A 27029-nucleotide genomic window follows, 5' to 3' on the forward strand; every position below is an offset into this window, starting at 1 on the left:
ATGACAATTCAATCCCACTTTGTAACAATAAAATGTGAAGAAATCCAAGAGGGGTGTAGACTTTCGATAGGCACTGTATGTTAGCCTTGCTTACGCATATTCCTTCCATGTTTTCCCCTGCGCCAGCAACACATCCGTCAATGTGACTCTAGTGCTCGGGCTTACAAATGAGCACTCACCACCAGTGACCTTGCATGCGGACACCCTCTTGGCCTCCAGTCACATGATTGCTGGTTTTGCCTTTTCTACCTGATAGCACTGGAACTGTTTGGGTTCAGTATAGAACATGCTGGTGATGGAATGTTTCTTCCTCGGGTTATATGGTGCACAGAAGTCATGTTTAGGTACCGGTACTTAATAATGAAAGGAGTTTTTAGAAATAAATAATACAATTTTGATGGCAGAGACTAGAGAGTGGTAGGTCTGCCATGAAATCAACCTTGATGCATTGACACAAGTAGAGCTTCTCTACTGTTTTAATTATTTAAAAGCTTGGTGGATGAATGTAAGACAAAGTCTATATGAGGTGTTTGCAGGGCTCTGAGGTCTGCCAAAGCAGTTTGCATGGGTCTGTGTTAAAGGGCTGGCTGTATCTGCTCAAGTATACATTTAATCCATCCCAGTGTGTGTGTGTTCGCGTGCTCTCTTACCAAAGGCAGGCTCATGCCTTGGGTCATTTCCAAGACTGCAGATTGTACTGTAATTATTGGAATGGTCATGATTTACAGTTTCATCCATATCCATCTGTGTCACGTTCAATATATCACAATTTCCCATTGAAATGATCCACTCAAGTATAGTTTTGATTAATGGCAAAATGATAATCACGTTATAGCCATGTTGTCTATTGGTTTTCAATGGCTCATTGTGCCTGTTGGCCTGCTACTGGTAAGCATCCTACTGCCCCCTGCTGGTTACATTAATACTAAAGTCCATTTCTGTCAACCGTCACAACCAATACTGTACCTCATGTAACAAATATTTCCTGGATGCATAAAATGCAAGACAAAGTTGAATTAAAAATATACATCAATCATTATCTCCTAAGCAAAAGGACTCACGGCAAATTTATGTAAGAGACTAAGAACTGAAGAAAATGAATAAATATTGAGTAAAATCATTTATTTTTCTCCACATTTAAGTGTTCGACACAAGACAAAGCATTACAAGTTATTGTGACATAGTGTATCTCAATATCATGATATGCTTTGAAGAACATTTGATATTTTTTGCCAAAAAGGACAATACATGGCATGGGCAGTAGCTCATTAAAAATAGTATCTCAAATTCATAACATTAAAAAGACAACATACGACATCAACAGCCAAATGAAAATACAAACAATAGCATAGAACAAAAGCACAGTTCCCGACATAAAATAATGTTTATAAGAAATAACGAAAAAAATATATATTTACTACATTAACTTGCAATAATGGTTTACCTGGAGACTAAGGAAAAGAGCACATATAATACCCAGAACCAGTCACGCTGCGCACACGCAAAACAATCAACATGCATACAGCACATACACTCAAACCCACCAAAGGTAAATCAGTCTGAAAACCATTACCACAGCATCAGAAAAACACATCACAACCCATAAAATGTAATAAATACTCAAATAAGCATTGTGTTTAAAGCTGAAATGTGTATCACTGATTAAATGACTACATTTGTGCGATATCCAGGTACAAATCTAATCAACAGTCAATATATTTGGGTAAAAAAGTGATTGGTAAATGATCAGTGTAACTGACATTCAATGATAAAATACCGAAATGTCTTTAAAAAAACACAAAATTCTTTAAATCAGGGTGACAATTCTTACTCACAGTACAAAATAATTCATATTTTGATTTGTCCCTTTGAGAAATATAGCGAAAAGTTGCTCTGCTCATAAGAACTCAACACCATGAGCTGTAGGGCACTGTCATCTGTTCATGAGAATATAAAATCAAATAAGAATGTTTATCATAACCCAGTGTTTATTTCCCCGTTTTATCTTATTTAGTCAGAATCATGATGCTTGTTCATTAATGAAGCACACATATTCACACACAGGACAATGGATGGCGTTATTTGACTTGCAGGTGAACTTCAGTGAACCAGTTAAGTATACACAGCGAGACCAATGTCAATAGATCACTGAAATCTCAAGCCAAAGGGAATGATACTAAGGTTCCTGTAAATTGGCAGTATGGGACATCTGGGTCACAAAGACTGCGTCCCATGGACTGGGATCATCACGCAGGGTCAAAGTTCACTTGAACAGCTGTCCGCAGTAATAATAATAGATTTTCTCTTTATATAGTACAGTAGCACCATTATTTCTCAATCTCAACCACACCATTAGATACAGTGAGAGACTTCCAACAGACTCCTAACCACTGCCTCGGTTTGTCATGCGATGAGTGCTGTGTATGTATCTACAAGTGCTCCGGTGTAGAGGTCATGACCTCCCTATGTATATATGGCTTGTGCTCATTATGGCTCCTCATTTCCCTTTACCTCTCCCTCCCGCCCGCCTGCCTCCCTCCACCCTGCCTCCCTCCCTCCCTCCCTCTGGTACTGAGAACATGTTAACATCAGGATAACTGCATGCTCATCATCATCACCCTGGCAAGGTGACTGAAACCTTCATTAGTATGACCTTAAAGCCAACAGTCTTCCATAACCTACCATACTGATATTTATCCTCTAGACCAGAGTTATGAAAACACTGGTCTAAAGCTTATTTCCATTCAAGAAATTACATGTTAGTTAATTTCTTGGGAAAATTAAATGAGATGGTACAAGCTACTGCAGTTTACTGCAAATGGTATAAACACATATAGATAAAGTCATTGCATCATTACGACAATGCAAAAAGCATCGTCTTTCTAGAAAACAGGGAGGTGAATCCTGAAATATTTAACTAGTCTCATAGTTGGTTCATAAATAAGCTCTTAGACTTAGAATTTGGAGATTCTAGATGACTTTGGAATTCAAATCAAGTCATCTCTGGTCTTTCAGAGACAGTATCCCAATCTGTCATATCTGAATTAATGTGCTTCCTTCTTCTAACTTTATTCCTCCCACTCTTCCCCCTCCTCCCCTTCTAGTGCTTTTCTAGCTTCGGGGGCAGAGTTTGGTGTGGTGGCTGGTTTTTTGAGTTTGTTGCAGCGGCAGAGGCAGCTGAGGAAGAGGAAGAAGAGGATGAGCAAGAGGAGCTCCGTCGAGTCTCCACACCTGTACTTGTCATCTTGAGCTTGCGTCGCTTTGCGAGGGGGGCGTTGTCAACACTCTTCAGAAAGAAGCCCTCCCTCTTCCCCTTGTTGAATGCCTAATGGAGAGAGGATGTACATACAATATTATAAATTGGGTGAATTGAGCTCTGAATGCTGATTGGCTGACAGCCGTGGTTTATCAGACCATTTACCACGGATACAACAAAACGTTTATTTTTACTGCTCTAATTACATTGGTAACCAGTTTATAATAGCAATAAGGCACCTCTGGGGTTTGTATATGGCCAATATACCACGGCTCAGGGCTGTGTCCAGGCACTCCGCCGTGCTGAAGAACAGCCCCGCATACCCTTTATTATCTTCCTATAGTGCTTTTTTATATTGTGTTCTCTATTTGTTTTACTCCAACATTTAACTTAATTTTTGATTGAATACTTTTTTTATAGATGTTGCACTGTTGGAGAGGAGAGCTGGCGAGTAAGTAAGCATTTAATTGTAATGCGTACAATACGCTATACTCTGCATATGGCAAATAAACTTTGATTTGATTGGGAGATTCAAAAAATATATATAAATAAAAGAACACAAGGAATGTAATCTACTGGTTATAGAAAATGTATACTTTCTTCCCACTGGAATTCCATTACCTTGTAGGTGGCGTTGACATAGGAGCGGACAATGGGGCCGCTGGACTCTAGCACATCTGGGGTGCAGAGGGGGGTGGAGGATAGGATAGCCCCGCCCTGCAGCCAGCTGTTCTCTCTCAGAGCAGACAGCTTGAGACGCCTCTCTGGATCCACCGTCAGAAGCCCTGAACACAAACAGGAAGGAAGGAGGTTCAGAAGAGTTAGGGAGGGAAGGAGGGAGGTTTAGAAGAGTTATGGAGGGAAGGAGGGAGGGAGGTTTAGAAGGGTTAGGGAGGGAAGGAGGGAGGGAGGTTTAGAAGAGTTAGGCAGGGAAGGAGGGAGGGAGGTTTAGAAGGGTTAGGGAGGGAAGGAGGGAGGGAGGTTTAGAAGGGTTAGGGAGGGAAGGAGGGAGGGAGGTTTAGAAGGGTTAGGGAGGGAAGGAAGTAGGGAGGGAAAGCGAATATGAAAAATATGAAAGGTTGGGAAGGGAGGGGGGTTAGTTTAGAAGAAAGAGAGAGAGAGGAAAGGAAGGAGCAGGGAGGGGCAGAGAAAGCATGACAGAAGAGAGGAAAGTGAGTGAGGGCAGGGCAGGGACAGAAAGGCGGGGGAAATGTTTAAAAGATTGAGTGAATGGAGAAGGAATAATTGCATCGTGATTGATTGATGATTGTGGACTACAGGAAAAGGAGGACCGAGCACGCCCCCATTCTCATTGACGGGGTTGTAGTGGAGCAGGTTGGGGGCCAAGCTTCGTGCCATCCAGGACCTCTATACCAGGCGGTGTTAGAGGAAAGCCCTAAAAATTGTCAAAGACTCCAGCCACCCTAGTCTGTTATCTCTGCTACCGCACAGCAAGCAGTACCAGAGCGCCAAGTCTAGGTCCAAAAGGCTTCTTAACAGCTTCTACCCCAAAGTCATAAGACTCCTGGACAGCTAATCAAAGGGCTACCCAGATCCCTCTTTTACGCTGCTGCTACTCTGTTTATTATCTTTGCATATTTACTTTAACTCCACCTACATGTACATATTATCTCAATTAACTCAACTAACCGGTGCCCCCGCACATCCCTGTATATAGCCTTGCTATTGTTATTTGACTGCTGTTGTTTCATTTTTTGTTACTTTTTATTTTCTATTTGTTACTTAACACTTAAAAAAAACTAAAAAAACTTCTTAAAGCATTGTTGGTTAAGGGCTTGTAAGTAAGCATTTCACTGTAAGGTCTACCTACACCTGTTGTATTCGGCACGTGACAAATAAAATGTGATTTGGATCATGTCAATGAGTGAATAAGGATAATGTAAGGGATGCAGAACATACCTTTCACAAGCTCTTTAGCCTCCCCTGACACACCCTTCCAGGCTTCTCCAGCAAACGAGAAGTCTCCCTCTTTAATTTTATGCATGATGTCAGCAGCATAAGAGGAGGTCATCCCCGCTCGCTGCTGCTGCTTACTCTGGAAGGGCACCTGTCCTGACAGCATGGTGTACTGCCGGACGGACGGACACACACAGTCATTAATAACATAACGATAATTCGTTTTACTAATGACACATTACAGAGTCAGGTTGGGAGAGTAAGTACCAGGATGACCCCAAGGCTCCAGAGGTCGCAGGCCTGGTCGTAACCGGTGCTGTGGAAGAGCTCAGGAGCAGCGTACTGCAGTGTGAAGCAGGGAGTCTGCAGGGGGGCGCTGCCCGCAGGGCACACCCGGGCAAAACCAAAATCTATCACCTTCAGCACCGAGTCCTCCCCCTCGTCTGCAAACAGCACATTCTGAAAAAGAGAAAAGGAAAGAGAGAGAGCGAGCGAGAAAGAAGTGAGTGGGCCGTGCAGGAACAACACAGTCAACAGAAGGTTACAGTCATTGGCTGATGTAATGGAGCAACAAATGTCAATTTATTTTAGCCTGAACCAACAAAATAAAATCATAAACCTGATAGGCCATGCTTAGTGGTTTTTACAGCATTGCTAAAGACTTTGATCTCATCATACTAACTGGCTACAGGCTTTGGTTGGTACAGAGTACTATTGCAGCAAACTCAATGACTTCTTTCGGGCTATACATTTCTATAGAATATATTTAGACTCCCTCTCTCTCGCTGTCTGTGTCTGTCTGTTGGCCCACCTCTGGTTTGAGGTCTCTATGCACCACTCCAGCCTCGTGCATGAAGCCAACAGCTGACACAAGGCTCCTGAGCAGCTGACTGGCCTCTGATTCCCCAAACAGCTTCTTCTTCTTGATCCTCTCCAGCAGCTCCCCCCCACGCAGCAGCTCCATCACCAGGTACGTATGGAACTGAGAGAGAGGAGGGAGAGAGAAGGAGGGAGGATGGGGAAAGAGAAGGAGGTGGGGGGAGGGAGGATGGAAAAGAGGGGGTGTGCCTGTAGTTGTTAGTGCTTGAAGGTGGGTGCCTGTAGTTGTTAGTGCTTGAAGGTGTGTGCCTGTAGTTGTTAGTGCTTGAAGGTGTGTGCCTGTAGTTGATAGTGCTTGAAGGTGGGTGCCTGTAGTTGTTAGTGCTTGAAGGTGGGTGCCTGTAGTTGTTAGTGCTTGAAGGTGGGTGCCTGTAGTTGTAAGTGCTTGAAGGTGTGTGCCTGTAGTTGTTAGTGCTTGAAGGTGTGTCCCTGTAGTTGTTAGTGCTTGAAGGTGTGTGCCTGTAGTTGTTAGTGCTTGAAGGTGGGTGCCTGTAGTTGTTAGTGCTTGAAGGTGTGTGCCTGTAGTTAGTGCTTGAAGGTGTGTGCCTGTAGTTGTTAGTGCTTGAAGGTGTGTGCCTGTAGTTGTTAGTGCTTGAAGGTGAGTGCCTGTAGTTAGTGCTTGAAGGTGTGTGCCTGTAGTTGTTAGTGCTTGAAGGTGTGTGCCTGTAGTTGTTAGTGCTTGAAGGTGGGTGCCTGTAGTTAGTGCTTGAAGGTGTGTGCCTGTAGTTGTTAGTGCTTGAAGGTGTGTGCCTGTAGTTGTTAGTGCTTGAAGGTGGGTGCCTGCAGTTGTTAGTGCTTGAAAATGGGTATCCTGTAGTTGTTAGTGCTTGAAAATGGGTATCCTGTAGTTGTTAGTGCTTGAAGGTGTGTGCCTGTAGTTAGTGCTTGAAGGTGGGTGCCTGTAGTTGTTAGTGCTTGAAAATGGGTATCCTGTAGTTGTTAGTGCTTGAAGGTGGGTGCCTGTAGTTGTTAGTGCTTGAAAATGGGTATCCTGTAGTTGTTAGTGCTTGAAAATGGGTATCCTGTAGTTGTTAGTGCTTGAAGGTGGGTGCCTGTAGTTGTTAGTGCTTGAAGGTGGGTGCCTGTAGTTGTTAGTGCTTGAAGGTGTGTGCCTGTAGTTGTTAGTGCTTGAAGGTGTGTGCCTGTAGTTGTTAGTGCTTGAAGGTGTGTGCCTGTAGTTGTTAGTGCTTGAAGGTGTGTGCCTGTAGTTGTTAGTGCTTGAAGGTGTGTGCCTGTAGTTGTTAGTGCTTGAAGGTGTGTGCCTGTAGTTAGTGCTTGAAGGTGAGTGCCTGTAGTTAGTGCTTGAAGGTGTGTGCATGTGCATAATATCATCCTTCTGTACCTGATCAGTGTAGACCTCATGCAGTTTGACAATGTTGGGGTGAGCCTCACACTGCCTGAGGGCAGCAATCTCCCTCTGAGTGTTCACTTCCATTCTAACAAGCAGGAGAGAGAGAGAGGCATTCACACATTAAAGGTCAACAACACAAAGCACCTCAGTGCGCCAAACAGCCTATGAAACAGCTGTGGTCATTTCTGTTGTTGTACTTTTATAAGGATCACCATTAGCTAACACCGTAACGCTAGCTAATCTTCCTGGGGTCCAACAACAATTAACAATTAACCCGACATTACAAACACAAATCAAGACTTCACAAATATTCAACAAATAGACAATTAAAATACCTGACAGGAAACACATTTAACATTCAGTTTATGCTTTCTATTTCCGGTCCAGTCATTTGGTCTATCACATTAGATGTTCTTTCTATTTCCGGTCCAGTCATTTGGTCTGTCACATTAGATATTCTTTCTATTTCCTGTCCAGTCATTTGGTCTATCACATTAGATGTTCTTTCTATTTCCTGTCCAGTCATTTGGTCTATCACATTAGATGTTCTTTCTATTTCCTGTCCAGTCATTTGGTCTATCACATTAGATATTCTTTATATTTCCTGTCCAGTCATTTGGTCTATCACATTAGATGTTCTTTCTATTTCCTGTCCAGTCATTTGGTCTATCACATTAGATATTCTTTCTATTTCCTGTCCAGTCATTTGGTCTATCACATTAGATGGATGCGCTATTATTTTTTCTTGAAGGTGGATTTACTTTTTGCCTGAGAAGTATGGATTGGTAAAGAGTTCCATTTAGCTATGGCTCTATATAAAACTGTAGATTTAAGATGATTTGTCCTTGGCTTGGATTGTCTTAGCTTCCCTGAATTTGCCTGTATGGTTTGGTGGTTATGCGTGTTGCTAGTATGTACTAACTGGTCTGAAAAATACTGTGGTTGGTAATGCCAAGCGCCCTACCCCCCTTAAAATAAAAAAAATGCCATGGAATAGGCATTAAAACACAGCAGCGTGAAGTGTGTAATTCATCATGCTGGTGTAATAATGACACATTGCATTAGCGAGTGACAGTGTCTCAGCCAGCCCCACACCCCGGCTGACTCACCTGCGGCTGATGATCTTAACGGCGTACTCATGGCCACTCTGGTGGTGTCGACACTTCCTGCACACAGAGAAGCTGCCCTCGCCCAGGGGTGCCCCCTGCAGGCACAGCTCATACAGCTGGAAGAACGTAGAGTCCTGCAGAGGACAAAAGAGGGAAGTCAAATACAACTGCACAGGAAACTGTAGAATGTGTCCAAATTAAATATTTAAATTGCTGGCTGGACGGATATTTATTAAAGCAGCACAGATTGAGCTCAGGCCAGCAAGACCTGACGTAATACATTCACCTAACAACATTCATACAGCCCGGTCAGGACTAGTTCCATACCGCTAACATAGCACTGGCTTTCCTACAGCCATGTGAGGACTAGTTCCATACCGCTAACATAGCACTGGCTTTCCTACAGCCATGTGAGGACTAGTTCCATACCGCTAACATAGCACTGGCTTTCCGACAGCCCGGTCAGGACTAATTCCATACCGCTAACATAGCACTGGCTTTCCTACAGCCATGTGAGGACTAGTTCCATACCGCTAACATAGCATTGGCTTTCCTACAGCCCGGTCAGGACTAGTTCCATACCGCTAACATAGCACTGGCTTTCCTACTGCCCGGTCAGGACTAGTTACATACCGCTAACATAGCACTGGCTTTCCTACAGCCCGGTCAGGACTAGTTCCATACCGCTAACATAACACTGGCTTTCCTACAGCCCGGTCAGGACTAGTTCCATACCGCTATCATAGCACTGGCTTTCCTACAGCCATGTGAGGACTAGTTCCATACCGCTAACATAGCACTGGCTTTCCTACAGCCATGTGAGGACTAGTTCCATACCGCTAACATAGCACTGGCTTTCCAACAGCCATGTGAGGACTAGTTCCATACCGCTAACATAGCACTGGCTTTCCTATAGCCATGTGAGGACTAGTTCCATACCGCTAACATAGCACTGGCTTTCCAACAGCCATGTGAGGACTAGTTCCATACCTCTAACATAGCACTGGCTTTCCTACAGCCCGGTCAGGACTAGTTCCATACCGCTATCATAGCACTGGCTTTCCTACAGCCATGTGAGGACTAGTTCCATACCGCTAACATAGCACTGGCTTTCCAACAGCCATGTGAGGACTAGTTCCATACCTCTAACATAGCACTGGCTTTCCTACAGCCCGGTCAGGACTAGTTCCATACCGCTATCATAGCACTGGCTTTCCAACAGCCATGTGAGGACTAGTTCCATACCGCTAACATAGCACTGGCTTTCCTACAGCCATGTGAGGACTAGATCCATACCGCTAACATAGCACTGGCTTTCCTACAGCCATGTGAGGACTAGATCCATACCGCTATCATAGCACTGGCTTTCCTACAGCCATGTGAGGACTAGTTCCATACCGCTAACATAACACTGGCTTTCCTATAGCCATGTGAGGACTAGTTCCATACCGCTAACATAGCACTGGCTTTCCTACAGCCCGGTCAGGACTAGTTCCATACCGCTAACATAACACTGGCTTTCCTATAGCCATGTGAGGACTAGTTCCATACCGCTAACATAGCACTGGCTTTCCTACAGCCATGTGAGGACTAGTTTCATACCGCTAACATAGCACTGGCTTTCCTACAGCCATGTGAGGACTAGTTTCATACCGCTAACATAGCACTGGCTTTCCTACAGACATGTGAGGACTAGTTTCATACCGCTAACATAGCACTGGCTTTCCTATAGCCCGGTCAGGACTAGTTCCATACCGCTAACATAGCACTGGCTTTCCTACAGCCATGTGAGGACTAGTTCCATACCGCTAACATAGCACTGGCTTTCCTACAGCCATGTGAGGACTAGTTCCATACCGCTAACATAGCACTGGCTTTCCTACAGCCATGTGAGAACTAGTTCCATACCGCTAACATAGCACTGGCTTTCCTACAGCCATGTGAGGACTAGATCCATACCGCTAACATAGCACTGGCTTTCCTACAGCCATGTGAGGACTAGTTCCATACCTCTAACATAGCACGGGCTTTCCTACTGCCCGGTCAGGACTAGTTCCATACCTCTAACATAGCTCTGGCTTTCCTACAGCCCGGTCAGGACTAGTTCCATACCGCTAACATAGCACTGGCTTTCCTACAGCCCGGTCAGGACTAGTTCCATACCTCTAACATAGTACTGGCTTTCCTACAGCCATGTGAGGACTAGTTCCATACCTCTAACATAGCACTGGCTTTCCTACAGCCATGTGAGGACTAGTTCCATACCGCTAACATAGCACTGGCTTTCCTACAGCCATGTGAGGACTAGTTCCATACCGCTAACATAGCACTGGCTTTCCTACAGCCATGTGAGGACTAGTTCCATACCGCTAATATAGCACTGGCTTTCCTACAGCCATGTGAGGACCAGTTCCATACCGCTAACATACAGTGCCTTGCGAAAGTATTCGGCCCCCTTGAACTTTGCGACCTTTTGCCACATTTCAGGCTTCAAACATAAAGATATAAAACTGTATTTTTTTGTGAAGAATCAACAACAAGTGGGACACAATCATGAAGTGGAACGACATTTATTGGATTTTTCAAACTTTTTTAACAAATCAAAAACTGAAAAATTGGGCGTGCAAAATTATTCAGCCCCTTTACTTTCAGTGCAGCAAACTCTCTCCAGAAGTTCAGTGAGGATCTCTGAATGATCCAATGTTGACCTAAATGACTAATGATGATAAATACAATCCACCTGTGTGTAATCAAGTCTCCGTATAAATGCACCTGCACTGTGATAGTCTCAGAAGTCCGTTAAAAGCGCAGAGAGCATCATGAAGAACAAGGAACACACCAGGCAGGTCCGAGATACTGTTGTGAAGAAGTTTAAAGCCGGATTTGGATACAAAAAGATTTCCCAAGCTTTAAACATCCCAAGGAGCACTGTGCAAGCGATAATATTGAAATGGAAGGAGTATCAGACCACTGCAAATCTACCAAGACCTGGCCGTCCCTCTAAACTTTCAGCTCATACAAGGAGAAGACTGATCAGAGATGCAGCCAAGAGGCCCATGATCACTCTGGATGAACTGCAGAGATCTACAGCTGAGGTGGGAGACTCTGTCCATAGGACAACAATCAGTCGAGACACACCAAACATGTGGAAGAAGGTGCTCTGGTCAGATGAAACCAAAATTGAACTTTTTGGCAACAATGCAAAACGTTATGTTTGGCGTAAAAGCAACACAGCTCATCACCCTGAACACACCATACCCACTGTCAAACATGGTGGTGGTAGCATCATGGTTTGGGCCTGCTTTTCTTCAGCAGGGACAGGGAAGATGGTTAAAATTGATGGGAAGATGGATGGAGCCAAATACAGGACCATTCTGGAAGAAAACCTGATGGAGTCTGCAAAAGACCTGAGACTGGGACGGAGATTTGTCTTCCAACAAGACGATGATCCAAAACATAAAGCAAAATCTACAATGGAATGGTTCAAAAATAAACATATCCAGGTGTTAGAATGGCCAAGTCAAAGTCCAGACCTGAATCCAATCGAGAATCTGTGGAAAGAAATGAAAACTGCTGTTCACAAATGCTCTCCATCCAACCTCACTGAGCTCGAGCTGTTTTGCAAGGAGGAATGGGAAAAAATTTCCGTCTCTCGATGTGCAAAACTGATAGAGACATACCCCAAGCGACTTACAGCTGTAACCGCAGCAAAAGGTGGTGCTACAAAGTATTAACTTAAGGGGGCTGAATAATTTTGCACGCCCAATTTTTCAGTTTTTGATTTATTAAAAAAGTTTGAAATATCCAATAAATGTCGTTCGACTTCATGATTGTGTCCCACTTGTTGTTGATTCTTCACAAAAAAATACAGTTTTATATCTTTATGTTTGAAGCCTGAAATGTGGCAAAAGGTCGCAAAGTTCAAGGGGGCCGAATACTTTCGCAAGGCACTGTAGCACTGGCTTTCCTACAGCCATGTGAGGACTAGTTCCATACCTCTAACGTAGCACTGGCTTTCCTACAGCCATGTGAGGACTAGTTCCATACCGCTAACATAGCACTGGCTTTCCTACAGCCATGTGAGAACTAGTTCCATACCGCTAACATAGCACTGGCTTTCCTACAGCCATGTGAGGACTAGATCCATACCGCTAACATAGCACTGCGACGGACAGTGGATGAGCCCGGTCGCTCTGCTCCCATCTGGCCCTCCATGAAGTCCCCCATCACCACGTTCTTGTTGAACAGAATGGAGGGAGCAACGAAAGAATAGCCCTGAAATGGAAGAGAAGAGTCTTTTTATTATATTGAAAATCCAAAACATACAATATACTTGCAGTGAAGCCGCTCAACAACTACATCACACAAATCACCCAACAGACTCCCATTCAAAAACGGGGATACAAACCCTCCAAGATCCCCCCACAGTTCACCACAGCTGTCCCTCAACCATCCGAGACCCATCCCACAGTCACCCCCCCCCCAAGAAAAATCAAACAAAAAATGTAATTAATTCCATCCACCACCCCCAAGAACACCCCCTATGCACCAACAACCAAGAAAATGAGCTCATGAGAAAAAAGAAAGACAAAAGTAAAAAGAAAACAATGCAAAAAACAAAACAAAGGACATCAAGGACAACTAAAATCAAAAAAGGCCAACTGTATATATTTGAGTGCATGTCTGGCACTATTTACATATGTGTGTGTCTGTGTATGAGTGTATTTGAATGAGAGTGTGTATATATATGTGTACAAACATCAGCATCAGCCTCAGGCAAACCAGCATTAGCTGTAAAAACACTGTCCATCAGTGTCGTTCAAACTTAAGTTTTATTATGTTTTATACTTTATTTTTGACCATCATTCTATCTCCTGCCAAGCAACTCCACTCCCACTTGTCTCCAATTCCACATCCCAACCCTCAGCCCATCCCACCTATCTGTGCTGGCCACCCTCTTCGGATTTCTACGCAACATACAGTGGGGCAAAAAAGTATTTAGTCAGCCACCAATTGTGCAAGTTCTCCCACTTAAAAAGATGAGAGAAGCCTGTCATTTTCATCATAGGTACACTTCAACTATGACAGACAAAATGAGGTAAAAAAAATCCAGAAAATCACATTGTAGGATTTTAATACATTTATTTGCAAATTATGGTGGAAAATAAGTATTTGGTCACCTACAAACAAGCAAGATTTCTGGCTCTCACAGACCTGTAACTTCTTCTTTAAGAGGCTCCTCTGTCCTCCACTCGTTACCTGTATTAATGGCACCTGTTTGAACTTGTTATCAGTATAAAAGACACCTGTCCACAACCTCAAACAGTCACACTCCAAACTCCACTATGGCCAAGACCAAAGAGCTGTCAAAGGACACCAGAAACAAAATTGTAGACCTGCACCAGGCTGGGAAGACTGAATCTGCAATAGGTAAGCAGCTTGGTTTGAAGAAATCAACTGTGGGAGCAATTATTAGCAAATGGAAGACATACAATACCACTGATAATCTCCCTCGATCTGGGGCTCCACGCAAGATCTCACCCCGTGAGGTCAAAATCATCACAAGAACGGTGAGCAAAAATCCCAGAACCACACGGGGGGACCTAGTGAATGACCTGCAGAGAGCTGGGACCAAAATAACAAAGCCTACCATCAGTAACACACTACGTCGCCAGGGACTCAAATCCTGCAGTGTCAGACGTGTCCCCCTGCTTAAGCCAGTACATGTCCAGGCCCGTCTGAAGTTTGCTAGAGAGCATTTGGATGATCCAGAAGAAGATTGGGAGAATGTCATATGGTCAGATGAAACCAAAATATAACTTTTTGGTAAAAACTCAACTCGTCGTGTTTGGAGGACAAAGAATGCTGAGTTGCATCCAAAGAACACCATACCTACTGTGAAGCATGGGGGTGGAAACATCATACTTTGGGGCTGTTTTTCTGCAAAGGGACCAGGACGACTGATCCGTGTAAAGGAAAGAATGAATGGGGCCATGTATCGTGAGATTTTGAATGAAAACCTCCTTCCATCACCAAGGGCATTGAAGATGAAACGTGGCTGGGTCTTTCAACATGACAATGACCCCAAACACACCGCCCGAAGGAGTGGCTTCGTAAGAAGCATTTCAAGGTCCTGGAGTGGCCTAGCCAGTCTCCAGATCTCAACCCCATAGAAAATCTTTGGAGGGAGTTGAAAGTCCGTGTTGCCCAGCAACAGCCCCAAAACATCACTGCTCTAGAGGAGATCTGCATGGAGGAATGGGCCAAAATACCAGCAACAGTGTGTGAAAACCTTGTGAAGACTTACAGAAAACGTTTGACCTCCGTCATTGCCAACAAAGGGTATATAACAAAGTATTGAGATAAACTTTTGTTATTGACCAAATAGTTATTTTCCACCATAATTTGCAAATAAATTAATTAAAAATCCTACAATGTGATTTTCTGGATTTTTTTTTCTCATTTTGTCTGTCATTGTTGAAGTGTACCTATGATGAAAATTACAGGCCTCTCTCATCTTTTTAAGTGGGAGAACTTGCGCAATTGGTGGCTGACTAAATACTTTTTTGCCCAACTGTATATATCTTTCAACTATGCTGTGATGTTTAACGTACAATTTCAATCTATCTAATCGAAAATAATCCACAGATTGCGAGGTGAAGATAAATACTTTTACTAAGAGTATTAGTATATAAGTAATTGACTGGCCCGGTCTCTCAACAGTACTATTGCTAGGGTCAATTTTAGATCAATGCTACAGTATGCATTTTCAGCCATTCCTGAACCTGAGACCAGAAACAGGCTACCTACCTGAGGGCAATACCAAAATAAATGGTCTATTGATTCTGTATCCTCACAACAAAATCTGCAGAGCTTGGATGATTTTATGCCCCAAATATTCAAGATTTTCTTGGTGGCAAGAATTCTATATAATCATTTTAGCTGAAAAGCACAAAGTCTTGAATCTTGCGTCGTTTTATATATCAAGTAATACACCCTGGACCATGGAATCGGTACATCAAAAATCTCTTCCCAACTATTTTGCAATCTGTATGGCACAGTTGTCAACATCCTGGTCCTCAAATGAAACTGGTATACTTTCCTATTTATGATAGTTTTATTCCTCCGCAAGTTTTGATCCTTTAAAGTGGGCAGACAGACCAGTTCCCTACCTCCTCCAGCTGCCACCAGCCTCCTCCATTTTGGGGGTAATGCTGTAATCAATTGGTTGTACTCTTGGATTGAGCAGACCTTCCCATACAATTCTGATAACTCCATGAAAGACATAACTCTGCCATTACAATTTACAATATAATTTAAGCACAAAATACCCTTCCCATAAATACAGGTATTTTATCAACCAGCACATTTGAGTTCAGCCATAAAATTTGTTGTAATATTTGTTCTATCTTTTCAGGGGGATGAAATTGAAATTGTAGCCAGCTCTGCAATGCTTGTTTAAGAGAGATACTTTGAAAAAAAGTATAATTTTCAATTAATCGAAAATGAGACTTGGCAATCTGCACAAAGGCCATTTTTAAACAATGGATGAGCTTTTCTTAATAATCTACTTGAGAACCGTTTAGGGTTCAAGTAAAACTTTTGAATAAGTGAAGCTTTCAGAGAGAGGTTTAGTGCTTTTATATTTAATAATCTCAACCCGCCTAATTCATTATATAGATAAGCACGCTTTATTTTGTCTGGTGTAGCGTCCCAGATAAAGCAAAATATTTTTTAGCTCATATGATTTGAAAAACAAAGCATCAGGAGTAGGCAGCGCCATAAGTAAGTGAGTAAACTGAGATATGACTAAGGAGTTAAATCAGGGCAATTTTTCCATAAATAGACAGGTATTTACCTCTTCATGGTTGCAGGATCTTGTCTACAAGTTTTCTATTGAAATTCATTGTGGAGAGCTTATTTATATATTTTGTGATATGAATACCAAGTATGGCTACTTCACTGGCAGCCCATTTTATAGGTAAACTGCTGGGTAATGTAAAAGTTGTGCTTTTAAAAGATCCAATAACATTGTACAGTTATCATAATTAGGTTTTTAGTCCAGAGAGTCCATAAAAATTATCTAGATCTTCAATGAGACATAGCAGGGATCTAGCTTGCAGACTTAATATAAAACTTGAGTCATCTGCATACATAGACACCTTTGTTATTTAGCCTTTGATTTCTAATCCTCTAATGTTGTTATTGGATCTGATATTTTAATAGCTAGCATTTCGATGGCCATAACGAATAGATATGGTGTCAGCGGACACCCTTGTTTAACTCCACTTAACAATTCAAAATCAAATCAAATTTTATTGGTCACATACACATGGTTAGCAGATGTAAAATGCTTGTGCTTTTAGTTCCGACCATCCAGTAATATCTAACAAGTAATCTAACAATAACTACCTTATACACACAAGTGTAAAGGAATGAATAAGAATATGTACATATAAATATATGGATGAGTGATGGCCAAACAGCATAGGCTGGATGCAGTAGATGGCATAGAATGCAGTATATACATGAGATGAGTAATGTAGGGTATGTAAACATTATATAAAGTGGCATTGTTTAAAGTGACTAGTGATACATTTATTTAATCCAATTCAAAACTCTCTGAGAAGTAGGCGTTATTTACTATTTTACACCTGGGGTTGCTATATATTACTTTTACCCATTTTATAAGAGAATCACCGAAATTGAAAAAAATACAGGCATTTATAAATAAAATCCAGTCTTACTTTATCAAACGCCTTTTCAAAATCCGTTATAAATATCAGGCCTATTCCTGTGTAATTTGACCTTCACACTGATCTTTCTGTACATTTGTTAATTTGACATTTTTTGTATTATTTAGAAATAATTCTTCAATCAGTGGGAGAGGATGAGATGGAAAAGAGAATATCTGCTTAAAATATTTAGCTTCCTCTTTTAAAATATAATTTGGAGAATCATAGACGACTCCGTCTTCAGTAACGAGTTTCTGCTGGAGATTCAGGAAGTATTTTGTGCATTTTTCTCCATATTCCATCCAGTATGCTTTATTTTTTTAATAGATTACATTAGATTGTTCATGAATAAGTTCCACAAGTTCTTTTTGTTTTTCCTGTAATTTATTTTGGATCTCTGGAGCAGCCTTTCTTAAAGTATGGGTCGTGACCCAAAGTGGGTCGTAGACCTGTTAATGGTGGGTCACAAAGTGTCAGAGTACATTTATAATTATTTCATTACTGGAATTGACTTTGGCCAAGTGCAACTGCACTCTCTGTTCAGTATGCTCTCTGCTTAGCAGCTGTGTCTCTACTCTCTGTTCAGTGTGCTCTCTGCTTAGCAGCGGTGACTCTACTCTCTGTTTAGTGTGCTCTCTGCTTAGCAGCGGTGTCTCTACTCTCTGTTCAGCGTGCTCTCTGCATAGCAGCGGTGTCTCTACTCTCTGTTCAGTGTGCTCTCTGCTTAGCAGCGGTGTCTCTACTCTCTGTTCAGTGTGCTCTCTGCTTAGCAGCGGTGTCTCTACTCTCTGTTCAGTGTGCTCTCTGCTTAGCAGCGGTGTCTCTACTCTCTGTTCAGTGTGCTCTCTACTTAGCAGCGGTGTCTCTACTCTCTGTTCAGTGTGCTCTCTGCTTAGCAGCGGTGTCTCTACTCTCTGTTCAGTGTGCTCTCTGCTTAGCAGCGGTGTCTCTACTCTCTGTTCACCGTGCTCTCTGCTTAGCAGCGGTGTCTCTACTCTCTGTTCAGTATGCTCTCTGCATAGCAGCGGTGTCTCTACTCTCTGTTCAGTATGCTCTCTGCTTAGCAGCGGTGTCTCTACTCTCTGTTTAGTGTGCTCTCTGCTTAGCAGCGGTGTCTCTACTCTCTGTTCAGTATGCTCTCTGCTTAGCAGCGGTGTCTCTACTCTCTGTTCAGTGTGCTCTCTGCTTAGCAGCGGTGTCTCTACTCTCTGTTCAGTATGCTCTCTGCTTAGCAGCGGTGTCTCTACTCTCTGTTCAGTGTGCTCTCTGCTTAGCAGCGGTGTCTCTACTCTCTGTTCAGCGTGCTCTCGGCTTAGCAGCGGTGTCTCTACTCTCTGTTCAGTATGCTCTCTGCTTAGCAGCGGTGTCTCTACTCTCTGTTCAGTGTGCTCTCTGCTTAGCAGCGGTGTCTCTACTCTCTGTTCAGCGTGCTCTCTGCTTAGCAGCGGTGTCTCTACTCTCTGTTCAGTATGCTCTCTGCTTAGCAGCGGTGACTCTACTCTCTGTTCAGTATGCTCTCTGCTTAGCAGCGGTGTCTCTACTCTCTGTTCAGTATGCTCTCTGCTTAGCAGCGGTGTCTCTACTCTCTGTTCAGTATGCTCTCTGCTTAGCAGCGGTGTCTCTACTCTCTGTTCAGTGTGCTCTCTGCTTAGCAGCGGTGTCTCTACTCTCTGTTCAGCGTGCTCTCTGCTTAGCAGCGGTGTCTCTACTCTCTGTTCAGTGTGCTCTCTCCTTAGCAGCGGTGTCTCTACTCTCTGTTCAGCGTGCTCTCGGCTTAGCAGCGGTGTCTCTACTCTCTGTTCAGTGTGCTCTCTGCTTAGCAGCGGTGTCTCTACTCTCTGTTCACCGTGCTCTCTGCTTAGCAGCGGTGTCTCTACTCTCTGTTCAGTGTGCTCTCTGCTTAGCAGCGGTGACTCTACTCTCTGTTCAGCGTGCTCTCTGCTTAGCAGCGGTGTCTCTACTCTCTGTTCAGTATGCTCTCTGCTTAGCAGCGGTGTCTCTACTCTCTGTTCAGTGTGCTCTCTGCTTAGCAGCGGTGTCTCTACTCTCTGTTCACCGTGCTCTCTGCTTAGCAGCGGTGTCTCTACTCTCTGTTCAGTATGCTCTCTGCATAGCAGCGGTGTCTCTACTCTCTGTTCAGTATGCTCTCTGCTTAGCAGCGGTGTCTCTACTCTCTGTTTAGTGTGCTCTCTGCTTAGCAGCGGTGTCTCTACTCTCTGTTCAGTATGCTCTCTGCTTAGCAGCGGTGTCTCTACTCTCTGTTCAGTGTGCTCTCTGCTTAGCAGCGGTGTCTCTACTCTCTGTTCAGTATGCTCTCTGCTTAGCAGCGGTGTCTCTACTCTCTGTTCAGTGTGCTCTCTGCTTAGCAGCGGTGTCTCTACTCTCTGTTCAGCGTGCTCTCGGCTTAGCAGCGGTGTCTCTACTCTCTGTTCAGTATGCTCTCTGCTTAGCAGCGGTGTCTCTACTCTCTGTTCAGTGTGCTCTCTGCTTAGCAGCGGTGTCTCTACTCTCTGTTCAGCGTGCTCTCTGCTTAGCAGCGGTGTCTCTACTCTCTGTTCAGTATGCTCTCTGCTTAGCAGCGGTGACTCTACTCTCTGTTCAGTATGCTCTCTGCTTAGCAGCGGTGTCTCTACTCTCTGTTCAGTATGCTCTCTGCTTAGCAGCGGTGTCTCTACTCTCTGTTCAGTATGCTCTCTGCTTAGCAGCGGTGTCTCTACTCTCTGTTCAGTGTGCTCTCTGCTTAGCAGCGGTGTCTCTACTCTCTGTTCAGCGTGCTCTCTGCTTAGCAGCGGTGTCTCTACTCTCTGTTCAGTGTGCTCTCTCCTTAGCAGCGGTGTCTCTACTCTCTGTTCAGCGTGCTCTCGGCTTAGCAGCGGTGTCTCTACTCTCTGTTCAGTGTGCTCTCTGCTTAGCAGCGGTGTCTCTACTCTCTGTTCACCGTGCTCTCTGCTTAGCAGCGGTGTCTCTACTCTCTGTTCAGTGTGCTCTCTGCTTAGCAGCGGTGACTCTACTCTCTGTTCAGCGTGCTCTCTGCTTAGCAGCGGTGTCTCTACTCTCTGTTCAGTATGCTCTCTGCTTAGCAGCGGTGTCTCTACTCTCTGTTCAGTATGCTCTCTGCTTAGCAGCGGTGTCTCTACTCTCTGTTCAGCGTGCTCTCTGCTTAGCAGCGGTGTCTCTACTCTCTGTTCAGTGTGCTCTCTGCTTAGCAGCGGTGTCTCTACTCTCTGTTCAGCGTGCTCTCTGCTTAGCAGCGGTGTCTCTACTCTGTTCAGCGTGCTCTCTGCTTAGCAGCGGTGACTCTACTCTCTGTTCAGCGTGCTCTCTGCTTAGCAGCGGTGTCTCTACTCTCTGTTCAGTGTCCTCTCTGCTTAGCAGCGGTGTCTATTCTCTCTGTTCAGTGTCCTCTCTGCTAAGCAGCGGTGTCTCTACTCTCTGTTCAGTGCACTCTCTGCTTAGCAGGAGGGTCTCTGTTGCTGTTAAAATACAAGCAATCATTTTCATTCCGAACTGGAATACAATGCAAGATGCTTTTTGAGGCTGAGAAACTGACTGAGAAGCAGTAGATGTTCTGATCCAGTTTGGCACCCCATACCCGTGAGAGTCAGGGTTCTCAACTGTCAAAAACTGAGCCCAGAATAGACCTGCTTGTTGAAAACTTCAACCAGTCACACACCATTCATTAGGACTGTGTGTGTGTGTGTGTGTGTTTTATGGTCTACATTTGTGTGATGTGATCAATCAGTTTATTCCAGTGAATTATGGTATTTTAACAGCAACAGGTCCAACCTAGACACATATGTAAGAGCTTTTTAATGGGGAAAAATAAACATGAATAGCTATTTTATATGGGTATTTCATTTAATTGTTCTTTGTCTATGTTGCATTTGTTAATGGTCATAAGGGCAATGAAAAGTATCGATATTTACGTAGTTACATGGTTTTGTAAGCTTGGGTCCCAGGAAAACACAGAATTTCTCATTTGGGTCCAAAGGCTGAAAATGTTTAAGAACCTCTGCTCTGTTGTATCGTTTTTATTGCTATCTACCTGTACTATTAGTTTATGCATTTCCCTTGTTAGTCTAGTCTCTTTAGCCAGAAACTGCTTTTTTATTATTGATGAATATTGAATTGAATGACCTCCGATGGTACATTTAAAGGTATGCCAAACAATAAGTGGATTTGCTGTTCCTATATTATACTGAAAAAATTCTGTTATAAATGATTCTGTCTTAGTTAAAAATAAGTTGTCCTCCAGTAAACTTAAAATGTCCAATATGCCCGTACACATGGAAATTCTATAAGAGTTATGTGAAGGCCAATTAGATGATGATCCGATCGCATTCTGTCTCCTATTAAAGCTTTTTTAACCTTTAATGCAAGAGACAACGAGACAAGAAAGTAGTCAAGACGACTAGCTTGATTAAGTCTCCTCCATGTATATCTCACTAGGTCTGGGTTTTTTAGTCTCCAAATATCCACTATTTCTAATGTGTCCATAATATTTGTGATTTCCTTAAGGGCACAGTGATGATAGTTTGTAGAGTGATTTCCTTTACGGTCCATTGAGGTACTTAACACTGTGTTATAGTCTCCTACCATAATAAGAATAGTCTTATTTGTGGAGGGACTATCAAAAGGTGTCTTCCTGTGACAGTGTAGGCACAGAGTAGGTATTCTGCATATTGCAGAGGGTAGGGTATAAGGGGTACCTGGAACAGTCGATCAGTGCTTGGTGGGGTGCTGGCTGGAGAGTAGAGAGGATTCATGCCAGTGAACTCCTCAGCAAAGTTTCCTGTATCCAGCTCACTCCTGATCTCTGGTTTGAACGGGCTGATTACCTTCTTCTCAGCCAGGTCTGACCAACTGAGACCCTATGAATATAGAGCAATGGAAAGAGTATGGTGAGAGTGTGTGTGTGTGGCAGTTGGAAGATAAAGAGAGGGAGTGAGATGGGCCTAGAGACAGAGCAGGAGTGAAGACGAGCACCTTGAAGAAGGCATGAGTCTTGATGTCTTCGGCCCTTCGGGGCCCAGAGCCCAGTCTCTTGTGGGGGTCTTTGACCAACAGCTTCCTCAACAGGTCCTGAGCCACGGCACCGATCATAGAGGGGAACGGCGGCTCACAATGTAAGATGCGCCTGAGAGAAGGGCAGGAAGGGGGAGGAACGAAAAAGAGAATGAGGGAAGAACAATCACTGTATACACTGTGTAAACCCAGCCCTAATTATAAGCCAACCATTATGGCCATAAAGAACATGATTGCAAAGCAACACATTAACAGAATATCTAATTAAGCTGCAGGCTTTGTTACACAAAGGACGCAGCACAACTAATTTCTTTGTTATTGTATTCAGACAGTAAGCTAAAAGAGAGGGTGAAACGAGACACCTTTACAATAGATGTCATTATTTTGATAAGTTGCCGAGGGCCATAGACAATGATGAAAGAGTGGGACGGAACCAGTGTTTGTGAGGAGGGGTGGATGACACACAGCACTCACTTGGACACCTCACTCTGGGAGTTCCTCTCCCCCTCCAAGGTGAATGGTGACGCCCCCGTCAGTAACTCAAACATCAGGATCCCCAGACTCCACCAATCTACCGACTAGAGAAAGGAAGGATGATAAAATAAATGAAAGATGACTCTGTGTTCTACAGTAATTGATGTATAATAAAATGCTGTAGCTCACAGCGCATGTCCAAAGTTCTCTCCCTGTGTGATGCGTTAACTCTTACCTTTCCATGACCAGACTTCCCCCTGATGATCTCTGGAGCCATGTACTCTATGGTGCCACAGAACGAATACGTCCTTTCCTTCTGTAGTGGGGAAAATAAACACATGACTCAGTCTGTAGTAACCTAACGTAGCAGGTGTAAAAGAATGCAGTTTTCAGCGGAAAAGGAAGCTAGATTGAATTAGATATATCCCTGAAAACCAGATAAGACTAGTCTGTAGTGACAAACATATATGCATACAGTGCCTTGCGAAAGTATTCGGCCCCCTTGAACTTTGCGACCTTTTGCCACATTTCAGGCTTCAAACATAAAGATATAAAACTGTATTTTTTTGTGAAGAATCAACAACAAGTGGGACACAATCATGAAGTGGAACGACATTTATTGGATATTTCAAACTTTTTTAACAAATCAAAAACTGAAAAATTGGGCGTGCAAAATTATTCAGCCCCTTTACTTTCAGTGCAGCAAACTCTCTCCAGAAGTTCAGTAAGGATCTCTGAATGATCCAATGTTGACCTAAATGACTAATGATGATAAATACAATCCACCTGTGTGTAATCAAGTCTCTGTATAAATGCACCTGCACTGTGATAGTCTCAGAGGTCCGTTAAAAGCGCAGAGAGCATCATGAAGAACAAGGAACACACCAGGCAGGTCCGAGATACTGTTGTGAAGAAGTTTAAAGCCGGATTTGATACAAAAATATTTCCCAAGCTTTAAACATCCCAAGGAGCACTGTGCAAGCGATAATATTGAAATGGAAGGAGTATCAGACCACTGCAAATCTACCAAGACCTGGCCGTCCCTCTAAACTTTCAGCTCATACAAGGAGAAGACTGATCAGAGATGCAGCCAAGAGGCCCATGATCACTCTGGATGAACTGCAGAGATCTACAGCTGAGGTGGGAGACTCTGTCCATAGGACAACAATCAGTCGTATATTGCACAAATCTGGCCTTTATGGAAGAGTGGCAAGAAGAAAGCCATTTCTTAAAGATATCCATAAAAAGTGTTGTTTAAAGTTTGCCACAAGCCACCTGGGAGACACACCAAACATGTGGAAGAAGGTGCTCTGGTCAGATGAAACCAAAATTGAACTTTTTGGCAACAATGCAAAACGTTATGTTTGGCGTAAAAGCAACACAGCTCATCACCCTGAACACACCATACCCACTGTCAAACATGGTGGTGGTAGCATCATGGTTTGGGCCTGCTTTTCTTCAGCAGGGACAGGGAAGATGGTTAAAATTGATGGGAAGATGGATGGAGCCAAATACAGGACCATTCTGGAAGAAAACCTGATGGAGTCTGCAAAAGACTTGAGACTGGGACGGAGATTGGTCTTCCAACAAGACGATGATCCAAAACATAAAGCAAAATCTACAATGGAATGGTTCAAAAATAAACATATCCAGGTGTTAGAATGGCCAAGTCAAAGTCCAGACCTGAATCCAATCGAGAATCTGTGGAAAGAACTGAAAACTGCTGTTCACAAATGCTCTCCATCCATCCAACCTCACTGAGCTTGAGCTGTTTTGCAAGGAGGAATGGGAAAAAATGTCAGTCTCTCGATGTGCAAAACTGATAGAGACATACCCCAAGCGACTTACAGCTGTAATCGCAGCAAAAGGTGGCGCTACAAAGTATTAACTTAAGGGGGCTGAATAATTTTGCACGCCCAATTTTTCAGTTTTTGATTTGTTAAAAAAGTTTGAAATATCCAATAAATGTCGTTCCACTTCATGATTGTGTCCCACTTGTTGTTGATTCTTCACAAAAAAATACAGTTATATATATATATTTTTTTAGAAGCCTGAAATGTGGCAAAAGGTCGCAAAGTTCAAGGGGGCCGAATACTTTCGCAAGGCACTGTACATGCACAGATTGCGTCCACACAAATAGAAGCATCAATGAAAAAGGGTTTCCTTTTTTTTACATACCTCCTCCTCCAGGAACTCTTTGCTGAGCCCAAAATCTGTCAGCACTAAATGTCCCTCGCTGTCCAAGAGGATGTTCTCTAACTTGATGTCCCGGTACACGATGCCCAGCTGTGCGAATCATACCGAACAGGAAGTTACATACACGGGATAACATATGATTAACAGAGAGAGGATAGAATCTAGCCTTCACGTAATTATGTAAGATTAACATGTAGGAAGTAAATAGAATGGAATCTCTGCCAAGTAATGTAAAGGACAGAAATGCTCAATAACATACCTTGTGGAGGTGCTCCAGGGCCAGGATAATCTCCCCAATGTAAATCCGCACCTCTTCCTCAGAGAAGTGATCTCGCTGGTACAAGTGTGTGAACATCTCCCCTCCGCTCACATAGTCTACACACACGTGCACAGATACATATAACACTTGAATAGACAAACACAAATCACACACATACACAGGCATATAGACAGAAACATACAGTATACACTAGAGGTCGACCGATTAATCGGAATGGCCGATTAATTAGGGCCGATTTCAAGTCTTCATAACAATCTGAAATCGGTATTTTTGGGCGCCGATTTCCGATTATAAAAAAATATATTTTATTTATTTATTTTTCTACCTTTTATTTAACTAGGCAAGTCAGTTAAGAACACATTCTTATTTTCAATGACTGCCTAGGAACTGTGGGTTAACTGCCTTGTTCAGTGGCAGAAAGACAGATTTTCACCTTGTCAACTCCGGGGTTTCAATCTTGCAACCGCACAGTTAACTAGTCCAACACTCTAAACATTGCACTCCACGAGTAGCCTGCCTGTTACGCAAATGCAGTAGAAGCCAAGGTAAATTGCTAGCTAGCATTAAACTTATCTTATAAAAACAATCAATCACAATCACTAGTTATAACTACTAATCCAGTTTAGCAGGCAATATTAACCAGGTGAAATTGTGTCATTTCTCTTGCGTTCATTGCACGCAGAGTCAGGGTATATGCAACAGTTTGGGCTGCCTGGCTCATTGCGAACTAATTTGCCAGAATTTTACATAATTATGACATACATTGAAGGTTGTGCAACGCAACAAGAATATTTAGACTTAGGGATGCCACCCGTTAGATAAAATACCGAACGGTTCCGTATTTCACTGAAATAATAAACGTTTTGTTTTCGAAATGATAGTTTCCGGATTCTATCATATTAATGACCAAAGGCTCGTATTTCTGTGTGTTATTATGTTATAATTAAGTCTGATTTGATAGAGCAGTCTGACTGAGCAGCAGCAGGCCCGTAATCATTCATTCAAACAGCACTTTCGTGCATTTTGCCAGCAGCTCTTCGCAAGCACAGCGCTTTTTATGACTTCAAGCCTATCCGCCTAATGGCTGGTGTAACGAATGTGAAATGGCTAGCTAGTTAGCTGGGTGTGCGCTAATACTGTTTCAAACGTCACTCGCTCTGAGACTTGGGGTAGTTATTCCCCTTGCGCTGCAAGGGCCGTGGCTTTTGTGGAGCGATGGGTAACGATGCTTTAAGTGTGGCTGTTGTCGATGTGTTCCTGGTTCGAGCCCAGGTAGGGGCGAGGAGGGGGACGGAAGCTATACTGTTACACTGGCAATACTAAAGTGCCTATAAGAACATCCAATAGTCAAAGGTATATGAAATACAAATGGTATAGAGAGAAATAGTCCTATAAATACTATATTAACTACAACCTAAAACCTCTTACCTTGGAATATTGAAGTCTCATGTTAAAAGGAACCACCAACTTTCATATGTTCTCATGTTCTGAGCAAGTAACTTAAACGTCAGCCTTTTTTACATGGCACATATTTTACATGGCACACATTTTTACATGGCACATATTACTTTCTTCTCCAACACTTTGTTTTTGCATTATTAAACCAAATTGAACATGTTTCATTATTTATTTGAGGCTAAATTTATTTTATTGATGTTTTATATTAAGTTAAAATAAGTGTTAATTCAGTATTGTTGTAATTGTCATTATTACAAATAAAAAAATGGGCCGATTAATCGGTATCAGCTTTTTTTTGATCCTCCAATAATCGGTATCGGCGTTGAAAAATCATAATCGGTCGACCTCT

At 43.0% G+C, this 27029-nt stretch overlaps 1 protein-coding gene across 2 annotated transcripts in view; it reads right to left on the reverse strand.

Moving 5' to 3' along the window:
* Positions 1-1105: 1105 nt before the first annotated feature.
* The window catches only part of LOC110509999 (ribosomal protein S6 kinase alpha-4), a 28284-nt gene continuing 2360 nt past the window's right edge, over positions 1106-27029 (reverse strand). For both annotated transcript variants that reach the window (XM_036967378.2, XM_090226690.1), the window contains 14 exons: positions 25202-25317; positions 24925-25032; positions 22982-23062; positions 22747-22850; positions 22234-22384; positions 21957-22118; positions 12662-12787; positions 8513-8646; positions 7395-7488; positions 5985-6155; positions 5441-5632; positions 5177-5345; positions 3878-4041; positions 1106-3325 (listed from right to left, as the gene is read on the reverse strand). In XM_036967378.2, the coding sequence (XP_036823273.2) occupies positions 3101-3325; positions 3878-4041; positions 5177-5345; positions 5441-5632; positions 5985-6155; positions 7395-7488; positions 8513-8646; positions 12662-12787; positions 21957-22118; positions 22234-22384; positions 22747-22850; positions 22982-23062; positions 24925-25032; positions 25202-25317 (1997 nt within the window). In that variant the 3' untranslated portion in view covers positions 1106-3100. The remainder of the gene's footprint in view (positions 3326-3877; positions 4042-5176; positions 5346-5440; positions 5633-5984; positions 6156-7394; positions 7489-8512; positions 8647-12661; positions 12788-21956; positions 22119-22233; positions 22385-22746; positions 22851-22981; positions 23063-24924; positions 25033-25201; positions 25318-27029) is intronic.

The sequence above is a fragment of the Oncorhynchus mykiss genome, chromosome 29 (assembly GCF_057628025.1).
Source record: "Oncorhynchus mykiss isolate SJ-2025 chromosome 29, ASM5762802v1, whole genome shotgun sequence".
NCBI classification, from domain to species: domain Eukaryota; kingdom Metazoa; phylum Chordata; class Actinopteri; order Salmoniformes; family Salmonidae; genus Oncorhynchus; species Oncorhynchus mykiss.